The 12311-nt window shown below is 41.3% G+C and overlaps 1 protein-coding gene across 2 annotated transcripts in view; it reads left to right on the forward strand.

Moving 5' to 3' along the window:
* The first annotated feature begins 2326 nt into the window (after positions 1–2326).
* MLLT3 (MLLT3 super elongation complex subunit) overlaps positions 2327–12311 on the forward strand; it is a 235663-nt gene continuing 225678 nt past the window's right edge. Inside the window, exons 1-2 of one of the 2 annotated variants that reach the window (XM_039869087.1) lie at positions 2327–2576; positions 3967–4147. In XM_039869087.1, coding sequence (XP_039725021.1) covers positions 2565–2576; positions 3967–4147 — 193 coding nt within the window. In that variant the 5' untranslated portion in view covers positions 2327–2564. Of the gene's footprint in view, positions 2577–2847; positions 3022–3966; positions 4148–12311 lie in introns of those variants that run through there. The other variant, XM_039869174.1, reaches the window with a different exon arrangement.

The following is a 12311-nucleotide window of genomic DNA, read 5'->3' on the forward strand; positions in this document are numbered from 1 at the left end:
GGGACTGGAGAAAGAATTACCCCTATATTCGTTTTTTAAAGCATTCTTTGAGAAACGATGGGTAAAGGGAAAATAGTCTCTCCGACTACGCCTTATTTGGAGACTCCTGGAATAAACCTGAATCCAGCAAATACATAATTCAAAAAGGACACATTGGTTCCTTAGCGCGAGTACAATTACAAGAGAGCCCAGTTGGCATTGGAAGAATTTACCCAAACCTTGAAGTCAACTCAAAGGAAGAATAGGATTGCTTTTCAGCTGAGCTACGCTCGCTGCCTAGTGGCTGTCTCCTAATAGGAAATGGCTTTACTAATGGCACATCCAGATAGCCATCAGTTTCCAATTTGATTATTTTATCAAAAATTTAATAATGCATAGGAAGTAGGTCCACCCTTCACGTAGATCCTAACACATAGCTTGTCTGTGTATATAAACTTAGTCCTTACATAACAGGCAGACACACCTCCACTCACACCTACCTACAAGATGATATGCAACTATGTATATGCAGGTCAGTTGAGAGATCTAAGTCCTTGGACTTGGAATAAAATGTTTCTCCCCTCAATTGTTTCTCCACTCTGTGCTAAACCCAATAGAAAGATAGGAGAAATTGCAGTCCTCAAGCCAAAAAGTTTTCTCGGTTCTAAGTGGGGGAGGGCAGAATATCAGCTTTAGAGTTGTAGGCTTGGATGAAATTAAAGTTGGCTCCAGGTGGTTGAATCTGATTCGGGTATCTTTCTGTTAGCTGAGAGAACTGAAATTTAACAACGAAGACCCAGGGTGCCCAGGTAACTTCCTTCCCCTGTACCGCTCTGCTCTCTTTAATTCAAGGGCCAAGACGGCTTGCTTTCGTGGTTTTAAGAAAGAAAAATGAAAAGAAAGCAAAAAAGTTGAGCCAGAGAGGCAAGTAAAGCGCGAAGGCAGGGAGAAGAGAATGAATCCAAAGGAAAAATTTAGAAAGAAATTCGGAGGCGAGGGGGAAAGGGGAAAAAAGAAAGAAGATAAAGATGGCAAAAATGGAATGAGGTCTAGGAAGATGCAAGGATCTTTATTTAACGAACCGAAGTTACACCCATCTTTCACTTTCAAATTAATCGTCTAGATCTTATCTGTTTCCTTTGAAAAGGTTGTCTGCGTTGCTAAAGGAAGCTAGTCAGTACTCCTCACCCCGCCCCACGTGTGGCTGCGCTGTTCTCTCCCCAGCCACCAAGACCAAACACAACTCGAGAGGAACGTTGCAGGCGCGCGACTCTGGGAACTCTCCTGCGACTGGTTGTCATTCGGGAACCTAACGGGATTAATAGCCAGAGATGGGATTACGTTGGCTGTCACCAATACGCCTAAAGATTATAATCCAATTTATGCATATTACAGTCAGTATTAACTTTATCTGCTATTTTAAGGCTCCCCGTTGCCCCGAGCGTCCTCAGAGGACAATCCTCCACGTTCTGATGCAACCCAGCAGGCTGTCAGGAGGGGAAATATTCCGAAGAAAACAACTCCAAGCCTGGTTCCCGAGGGTCTGCATCCGCCACTCCCAGGTGTCTCGCCTTCACCTGGGCACCGCTTTGTGATGCCTCCCAGTCGGGGATTAACAACGCGGGAGGCGTTTCCTTGGAAGGAAATAGCATTCTTGTTTCTCTCGCGTTCATTTCTTTTTTACATTTCTCGGTAGCAGTGGCAAAAGGGCGGGGTGATGGGCGGGGTGTCCGTGAGTGGATGGGGGAAGAAGGCCGGGGGCTTGTTGCGGTTTATAATAGTCTCAGCGATTGCTTCTTGATGCTTATTTGAAGGGTGGTATTTCTCTTGCTCTGTCTTTAAATAAGTTTGTTTGGGTGTGAGTTCTTGTCCTGTCAGCACAAAACCACAAAAAGACGCCGCGGAAAGTTAAAGAAAGCCCCCTCCCTCCCCCCAAGCTTGCTAACTAACGACGAAGACTTGATTTGGCACCCCTTCTCCGGCTGCTGGGATCTCTAGGCAGTGGCTACATTCCAGTAGTTTTAATCCGTTTTTTATTGTAGGAAGAGAGGAGTTTACACAGGGGCTGGGACCGCTCCCCAGCTGGCCGCTCTCCATACTCCGGCATCCCCGCCCTTCTCTCCGCCCTCCCCACCCCACCCCCAGCAAGAACCTGTTACTTTAAGCGAGGCTTTCCAGTGTGGCAGAGCCGACCGCCGGGGTTTCGAGAGGTGGCCGGTGATTGGCTCTTTCGAGCTCCCCCTGTCTCGCTCGTTCGGCCTCCCCGCGCGCTCCGCCCCGCCCGCGCGCCCTCCCTCCGCCCCGTGAGGCTTGGAGCCGTGGTGTCAGGCGCCACGGCGCATGCTCCGGAATCTCATCCTCTGGCCCTGGAGCTGCTGCTGCTGCTGCTGCTTTTGCTTTTGGGGCTGAGTTTAATAAGCGAGAGAGCAAGCGAACGCGGGGGAAAAAGGCAGAGAATGTCCGCCATCTACCCTCCGCTCCTGGGCGCGCTCTCATTCATAGCAGCCTCTTCATGAATTACAGCTGAGGGGGGCGGGGGAGGGGGGTACCACACAACACCCCAGCAAACCTCCGGGCCCCCAGGCATGGCTAGCTCGGTAAGTACATGCAGAAATAATAATAAAAGACACCCCCCTCCCTCCGCCTTTCCTTCCTCGCCCTATGCCGCCGCCGCAGCTCAGACAGCGCCAGCGCTCCGCGGTTCCAATTAGAAAAAGGTTGGTACGGCTTGCAGGGAGCTGCTGCCTCTCCCTCAGCCTCCGCTCCCCTCCCTCCACACCTCCCCCCCACCCTGGCGCGCGCACACACACACACACTCACACACCACACACACTGCCCCTCCACCCCCGCGCCTCCCTCCCCCTTCGCTTCTCTTTGCAATCGCAAGAAGCGCACTCTCGCTCACACGCGCGCACTCACACACACTCACATACGGTGGAAGGAGGCGAATAATAACTCAGCCATATTTCAGCCGCCGCCGCCTCCGGGAGCCGCGGGCACAGTCCGGGGACGCGGCGAGCAGCCTTGGCGGCCGCTACGATGGTGCGTTCTCCGTCGCGCGCTTGTGTGAGCCGGAGTGTGCGGGCTGACAGCCGCGGGGCCGCACGCAACTTTGCCCCCGCGCCGGGCTGTGCGCAGTCGAGGCTCGGCGGCTGTCCGCCGGTCGCCCTGCCTTTCTGAATTTCGTTTTGAGTGGGGGAGGTGGTGGTACTTTGGGCCACTTTGGCTCTTGGAAGTGTGTTGCGGGGGCTCCGTTAGACTGGTCTCGCCGATCGCGTGGGGCTTTTCGCGGGGAGGGGGGTGCGGGGTGTCTTAAGTTATGGATGCCTCGGCGTGTTTTCCTGCGCGCGCGCGCGTGTATGTGTGTGTGTGTGACGACGTCTCATTTCTGTTGTGCACGAACCCCGTGGTAAGAGCACGGGAGTTTGTGCCCATCAGCAGAGGCTGCCTGTAGTTTCCATTCCGCCTGGCACAGCGCTCCACACGCACGCACACACACATGTACACAAAGACTTCCTCAGCGTGTGCCTATCGCCGCGGTACTTTCGGGGAGGGTGCTCGCCCGAACCCCCCTCGGAGTCCCAGCTATCTCCCATCCAACGCCGGGAAACCGCCCCGGCATCATCTCTTAATTGTCTTTTAATTCGTTTCTGATGCATTCGTTGTCGTGTCTGTAGTGGCTGAGTGTACACTCCCTCTTCCCCGCCGATCCCTGGACCCCCTTCCCGATTGGGGGTAACATTCCGTTACAATCTCGGCGGGTGTGGATGCGGGGCCCGGGGTGCCGAGGGCCAGGCCGGCCGGGTGAGGTGTATTTGGGGGTGTGGAGTGTGCGCGCCCACGCGCGTGAAACGTGAATGCAGAGGGCACCGCCGTTTCCTTTTATGTGCGTTTCAAGAAGGAGGGAAAAAATGTCAGGCGCAATGTGCAGTGTCGAACGGTCGCCTTCCTGTTGTTCACGGCTGTCTCTCCTCCCGCTGCCCGCAGTGTGCCGTGCAGGTGAAGCTGGAGCTGGGGCACCGCGCCCAGGTGAGGAAAAAACCCACCGTGGAGGGCTTCACCCACGACTGGATGGTGTTCGTGCGCGGCCCGGAGCACAGTAACATACAGCACTTTGTGGAGAAAGTCGTCTTCCACTTGCACGAAAGCTTTCCTAGGCCAAAAAGAGGTAGGGCTCGAATACAAAAGGAGCTTGATAAAAAAAAATGTCTTTGCTGGCGAAGGAAACAATTGCTTGGCCCGGGCGGTCCCTCTGCCCCTCTCCCCGCCCCCTGCGTCGCGCTCGCTGGAGGAGCCTCGGGACCCCGGTGCGCGGCGCCGCGCTGGCCAGGTCCCTGCTCCCGCCCGTGCGCGCGACTTCGGCTTCGTGAAAGTCACCACACGGAAAGGACCGTCAGGTGTCGAGCGTTTATTCATCCCAAGCCAGCCCTCACCGATCCTCTGGGGTTAGCCGCAGGTTCTGTGGGGAATGTGCAATTAGTTTTTGGGTTTGGAGGTGTGAGGAGTGGGGCCAGAGGGAATAAGCAGCTTGCGCCGTTTTTTTCCCCTACAGAAATTGAGATTTACCTGTGCTATTAGCAGAGAATGCATGAGATGTAGTTACTCTTGCGTCTTGAGAAGTCGCCTCTCTTTAGTGTCTCCTTTGCTTTCTTTCACTATGTATGAGGCATTGAGCGCCAGTTGTCATAGACTTTTCTTTTTGTGGGTTAGCTACCTCTATCCTCTGCGGTCAGGATTTTATGTTTAGTTGTGGGGTTTACTCTTCCTTAGTCCCCGATGGCGCTTAATTGCTCATTCGATTTTGAGCAGCGTTTAGAAGTGTCAGCCCGATGGGATTGCAGGGAAGAGCGTCCCTGCAAAGGTCGAAGCTAAATTTCAGAACGGTGTTGTCTTGCTTTGGTACTTTAGTCCTTCCCCACCTTGGTTTTTAGCCTTGATGTCTAGTTTGCATAATCCTGCTCAGCCTCTTCAGTCCCAGACATTTTCCATAAAGGATAGGACAGTTTTGAAGATAAGAAACGAGGTGTTATTAAAAAAAAAAAAAAATCGAGAGAGGGTTTGAGAACTGATTTCTATTCCCTTCAGCCTCTGGAAAGCTACTGTCTGGTTGTTTTAGTTGGATTAGTGGAGGTAACAATATAACTACAATAAAGTGCTTTGTGAGCAGGTTTATTTATCTAAGTCGACACAATGGTTAGTAGTTATCTTCCATTTGATCCGTAATCTTTATTGGCATCTAGAACTCCTGCAGTTTCTTAGGATAACATCATAATAAATCCATTCTGCTTAGAGCTACATGGAAATTATTGAACATTCAGGGTGGAATAAAGAAAAGAGAAATACTGTGTGCCTTAGAGATGGCAGAGGCTTGTGTTGATGCTTATTTTTGTTTCCACACATAATGGGACATAGGATTGTAGGTTTTGCCTTTAGTGGTTTTATATCTTCTCTTGAAAACTTGAGGAATTGAATTTGATGGGCTTTGCTGGATGGTTAATAAATGAATTCAGCTTCTAATAGAGGGATAGGAATGTGCATGGCTTATAGCAAATAACATCTAGATTTTGTTAGCATTTTCTATCAAAATATAGCCAGGTGTATTATACTTCATATTTCCTCAAAACTGTGATAAGGATGAGTATTGTCAAGTTTTTGTCACTATATGAGGTTGAGTGTGATGCTTGGAATTTCACTCTCCCTTTTCCATGTGTTCATAGAGCTACTGCACAGGAGTTTAAACAAAAGAAACTACCTTCTGAGATCCCTTGGTATACACTGTTACCATTACTTGGTTGCTATTCACTTTGAGGTGAAATACGCTTAACACAAAAAGCCATATTTATTGCATTAGGAAAACTAAGTCAGTTGGCCGAAGATGTAGCACTTAAGATAACTTTGTTTAGGTACTTTAACAATCAACAAATTGGCCTTATGAAATTAAAAATGATCAGCCTCCCCATATTTCACCACTATTTTCTGCTTCAGTGTGTGTGTGTGGTGATGTTCCCCTTTATTTCCCATACCTAATGATTTTCTGTCCAGCCTGAGGGAATGTGAGGGTGCTGCCCGTATAGCCCACACCTGGGAGTTGTTGCTAGGCGTGGTAAGACACTCAGTAACACTGTCTCCCCAGACATCTCTAGTGAGATGTCAGCTTGTCCGTAGGGCTCTTCAATTTTTATTCTCAACTGAGGAGTTTCTTTATGTAGTCTATAAGCCATTGTTTAAAATGTTTATTTTTGGACTTTTATTTGTATGCGTGCTTCCCATGATGTGACAAGTCCTGGGAAAAATGCCAGCCAACATAGCCCAGGAGAGACCTTGTCATACTGTAATTACACATGATTCAGATTGCAAGAGGTTTCCCTGTTCATTGGGAATAGTTAGTTGTAAATTCATGTAACACCAAACATGCCACCTAATCCTAGGACTTAGTTTTTGGCCTATAGTGTCTTTCAAAATGATAAGAATAGATACAGAATAAGAATGCCAGGCGTTTCTAAGTCTACTTCTGTACCTTTTAAGGTGCTGCATTTGCGATATTATAAATCTGTCAGTGTTAGGATTGAAAATGGGAGGAACTGCAAAAATGGCTTTGTGAAAAATCTGAGTTACAAAACTTTTAAAAGAAATGCACGGACTCTAAACTTTAAATGGCTATTAATAACAAGTTAAATCATTTTCACTATATATGGTAGCAGATAAACAGAAGTGAACCTTAAAACTGGGGATGAACTCCTCGGCCACAAAAATAGATGAGTAGAGTCCTTAGTTTCATAAATCTTTTGTTTGGAAAAGTGAATTAATTTTCAGGTTGATTTCCTTTATTTCACAGTAATATTATGAGACCTTGTAGAGGAAGAAATTATAGCATTTTCAGCTTGTTGCCTAATGAGAATTACATATACCATTTCAGAATTGAGCTAATTGGACTTGAGTTAATGAGGTTTTACTCTGTCTCAAAGATGTATTGGAGACTTTAAATTTAAAACTACCAGCACAAAGTCCTAGAAAAGAGATTTTGACAAAATAGTGAAGCCTGGAATATCCATTATCCATTACAGAATAGGCCAGTCAGAGTATAATGTATTTTAAAACTATCTACTTGCAAAAAAAGACCATATCTTGGCACCAAAGATTTATAATAGCCTGATTTGACTGAAATGAATAGTCACATTCAAAACATTTCATTTAAAATATTAATGTTTTCATTTTCAATATGATGTGAATTTGAGTGAACTTTCTTTTCAATTACAGCCATCCTTACTATTACAATCTGTTCCATTGACATTTATGATATCAAATCTGTTGCTTATTATTTTATGTAGGCTAATTTGGCCACTGGTATGATTTGATAGCTTTTTATTTGTAGCCTTAGTTCACTGAGTGGGCAGATAAAACATAATAAATCCACACATAACTTTTCTTTGATTTACGTGTTTGAGCCCAGCTTTACTGTGTAGTTCTGATTGTGTTAAATAATCCTCTGAAATAATTTGGGTAACTTTTTATCAGAGTATCTAAAATCTGAGGGTTTACTGGTTGAAAGTATTGTGTGCACCTGGTGTATTTTCTCTTTTTGTGGTATTTAAAAGGTGTAAGGAAAAACTAAAAATGGAAGACTGTACTGATACATTCTGTAAGTGTTAAAAGATTTGTATAGAGTTCTGTATGGAATTAAGATGACCAGTGAGAACAATTTTATTACTTGGCATTTGGAAGCAGCATATAGGATAATTTTTTAAGGTGCTTAAAAGCTCAGTTGCTGGAGGAAATCTCATATGCTGCTAATGAGAATGTAAATTGGGCACGGACATTTTGGAGGGCATTGAGCAAAATCTAGTAAAATTTTAAATGTTTATATCCTTTGACCCAGAAATTTTACTTCTAGGAATTTTCCAGTGGATATGGCTTCACAAATACACAAAGATGCAGCATATTTCTTGTGACTGTTTTCTAACAGCAAAAAAATGGAAACAAGCTGTATAGGAGACTGCAATTGGATAGGAGTAAATGATAGTAATCTATAAAAAAGAGGGTAAATCTACTGGTAGATGCAGGAAGATCGCCCAGAAATATTAGGGGAAATAAGGCAGATTGCTAAATCAGTGTGATCTCATTTAAAAAATTGTACTTAAGTAGATAAAAAGTATATGTGTGTATGTATATAAATAAATCCTGGATGAGTAGGCACAGACTCTTACCAGTAGTTTTCCTTAGTGGGTGCTTACAGTTTTGGTGGTGATGGGAGGTTATTTTTGTTGCGTTTGATTTTTTTTTTTTAAAGTTAACTCTATATTTAAAGCATTCCAATGAGCACGCATTACTTTTTAAGATTGAAAGACAAATAGTAGAGACCTAATGTAGAATATTACCTTTCAAACAGGAATTAATATGTAGCTATCCAAAAGTGCTCTTTAAGCATAGATATTGTTGCTCAGTGGTGAGGAGGAGTTAGACTGAGGAATTACAGACTTGTATTCAAATGCTGATTTAAGAGATGCCTCATGTGATCTTGAGCAAGCAAGGCCTGTGTCTGTTTTGTCACTTGTGTTCTTATTTGTGTTAAGGGACTAATGATAAAATAGAACCATTACCTCACAAGTTGAGGATTAGATATGAATCAACTGTTCCAAACTACTGGTCTTAAGACCCATTTACACTTAAAAGTTGAAGACTCCAAAGAGCTTTTTCTATGCAAGTTATATCTATTAATATTTACTGGATTAGATATTAAACCTGAGACATTTTAAACAAATTCTAAAACAAAAAGAAGAGTGGCATTGTTTTACTTTTTTGTGTGCAAATCTCTTTAATGTTTGTTTAATAGAAAACAACTGGATTTTCTTATGTGCTTCTGTATTCAGTCTATTGTGTTATATATCACTGTGGCTCTGGAAAGCTCTGCTGTACATTCATGAGAGAATGAGAGTGAAAAAGGATAATAATATTGTAGAGTTGTTATGAAAAATAATTTTAACTTCACCAATCCCTGGAAAAGGTCTTGGGGACCCTGGGGCCCCAAACTACACTGAGAGAACCTCTGATATAAAATATTCAGCATGTAACCTGGCACTGATAAACTGCCCTATTAATATGTGGAAGCTGATTCCATTGTTATTGTTGCTAATAAAAAACACTCGTTTAATGGAAAGAGGAAAGAAATCTTCCAAGGCATTTGCATGGTTAAATTACAGTGTAACAATGATCTAACAGCATTTTTTTAAGAAAAGGAAAGTCCAAACTTGGGTTTTAGTAGATATATTTTATAGTTAATATCACTGTCCATTTTACGCTGTGTTATCTGTATTCTGCAGAAGCCTTTTATGTCTACTATTTTAGGTGACCCTCTGTAGAACTACCTTGAGGAGGTAGACAGGGCAGGGGTATCAATTGGTTTCATAATTTTGCCTTCAAGATCCTTTGTTCCTTCTCTTGGTTCTTTGAAGTTTCTTTCTAATGGTCTTCCATGGTCCAACCTTAGCCCTTTAGCTCTTTTTCTGGTCATCTATTACTAATGATCCCTACTACTTAACACAGCTTTTACAGTTCTAAGATGTGGAACTTTTTGTTTATTTTGTAGTGATTTAAGTCTTCAAAAGAAAACTTGGAAAGCTTAGATACATGGAAGGGGGGAAGATGTTAAATACAATTATACCAATTACGTAATTAAGCAAGATTTGCTAGATTACTGAACTTTACTGGACTTTAATCTTTATTGACCAGATTGTAGAATATTTTTGATCTGTGAAACATAACCTTTCACACTGTCTTAATGGAAATAATATGGATTTCTATATTTTGTTCCTTTGGCTTTTATATTTTATGTATTTACTCTTGAGAAGATACTGACATGTGAAAAGAGAAATTCTCTTGTCTCAGTGATATGAATTAATATTGTTTTATGATACTTTATTTTGTGTATGTGTGGCCAAAGTCCCTTTAGTTCATTGTCTTCCTCATAACATATATTTTAATACTTTAATCTTTTATTTTCTTATGTTTTGTGGTTCCTATTCTTGTTTGGAGTGCCATATTCATTTTGGGGACTATAATTTTAAAAGAGTTTTGGATAAATCATTGCTCATTTATGATATTACAGGTAATTCATGAGTTTTTAAAAAACATGTTACAGATGTCATAGAAATTGAGAAATTATGTTGTACAGTTATACAGAGCAGCTTTTATGAAGAACTCACATATTTTTTTACGTGCAAATAAAAATTGAATTATTTTCTAATTTATAGATATATGTTCATTGTAGAAAAAAATCAAACCATAGAAATAGGAGTTACCTGAAAATTCTTGATAGGTAACCATAATTAATATTTTGGTAGATATCTTTGTGTATATATATATATATGTATACACACATGCACATAAATATTAACTAACTATAAATTAACATTAATTTATTCAACAGTGTTTTTTGGATCTCCTACTATATGCCTAGAACATTTCTAGGAGCTGGGGATAAAGCTCAGATGAACATTCCTACCCTTGTAGTATATAGTGGAATGCCATCATCTTTTTAAAGCTGAATTTTGTGGTATTACATTAAATATAGATTTTTTATACAGCATTTGGACACTTAGATTGTTCTCAGTTTGAATTTAATATAAATAATGCTATGCGAACATCCTTGATATTCATTTTTATGGCTTTTCAATAATTTTTGTATGTTAAATTTCCAGAAAGGAGGTAGTTGAGTCAAGATATATAGGTTTCAAATTTTGGTATGCATTACCAAACTTTCCTCCAAAAAAGATGTAGCAGTTTATACTTCCCCAGGGGTTGGGAGACTGCTCATTTCCTCACATGGTTGCTAATGCTGGGAATTAATAGTTTTTTAAAAAATCTTTGCCGATCTGCTGGATTAGTGGATACCACATTTTTATTTGCATTTATTTCATTAGTGAGGCCACATATCTTTATGTATGCACTATATATTTACCTTTTGTCATTTATGATATGCCTATTTTGTGCCCTTTTTGTATTTCTCAAAAAAAGTACGGAAAAATCCATAGGAAAGAATGATATAACATTTATATCCCTACTACCAAGAATGAACAAGTGTTTACATTTTATCATATTTTGCTTCCTTGTTTTGATTTTAGGGAATTAAGTATTACATAATCAGTTTTTAAATGACACAACCTTCTCTTCTATCTCTTCAGCCTTTGTTCCATCTATTTATGTACATTTGTACATTTATGTTGCTACAAGCATTAGGATATTGTGTCTTAAAATATTCATGAAGAGTAGCATACTAGGTAAATCATTTTTTTCATTTGATATATAATTTACATTCTATAACATTCACCCCTTTAAGTGTAAAATTCAGTGGTTTTTAGTATATTCACAAGGTTGCATAGCAGTAGCCACTATTTAATTCTGGAACATTTGAACCTTTCTATATATCATCTGTAGAGAGCCAATTCCCTTTAATTTCTTCTGCTTATTATTTTATTGTAGGAATATGTTCTATGCTTACTTTTCTGTTCCCTTATTAAGGAATGTATAGGTCATTTTCCATTATGTATGTGCAGTAAACATCTTTGTACACGTTTCCTCATACAGATGAATAAGATTTTGGCTATAGGCCTAGAATTTGTGTTGCGGGTACGTTTTCATTTGTTCTAGACATTGTCAGATTGCTCTATAAAGTAGTCGTGACAGTTTATACCATCAGGAAATGAGTACCATTTTCTCTACATCTTTGCTAATGTTAGGTGTTTTAAGATGTCTTATTTTTGATATTTATTTGAAATAGGGTGTGTTTTTGTTTTCATTTACATTTCTCTGGTTTTTAGTGGGCTTAAGCATTTTCTATATGTTTACTAACTATTTGGATTTCCTATTTATTGACTCCTTTTTGTATCTTTTGTCTTTAAAAAAACCATTGAGATATTTGTTTTTTCTCATCTGTAGGATGTTTTGTTTCTTTCTCATGTAGCCCTAATGTATGGTATCTTTTTATCATGTACAAATTTTTAATTTTGTCAAAATGATTTATTTTGTTTTGTTGTCCTGTTTGGTTTTGGGATTTTGTTTAAGAATATAATTTGTGGGTATGATAATGTGCTTAAGCAACAGATTTTATGTGTGCAGGAGGATATAGTAATAGGATTGGAGGAGATGTAAATAAGAGAAAGAGGAGGTCCCTGCCTTCAATGTGCTTGTATCTTTTAGAGGAAAGGACACTTGAGATTCTTCATCTTTGTTTACCCTTTCATTTTACTTTCAGTCAGCAGCCTAGAAATGTGAAGTGATCTTGCATGTAGACACAATGAGTCACAAGTGTGCCGGTGCAAAGATAACTAGTAATAAAT

The sequence above is a fragment of the Pteropus medius genome, unplaced genomic scaffold, assembly GCF_902729225.1.
Source record: "Pteropus medius unplaced genomic scaffold, Ma_sr-lr_union100, whole genome shotgun sequence".
NCBI classification, from domain to species: domain Eukaryota; kingdom Metazoa; phylum Chordata; class Mammalia; order Chiroptera; family Pteropodidae; genus Pteropus; species Pteropus medius.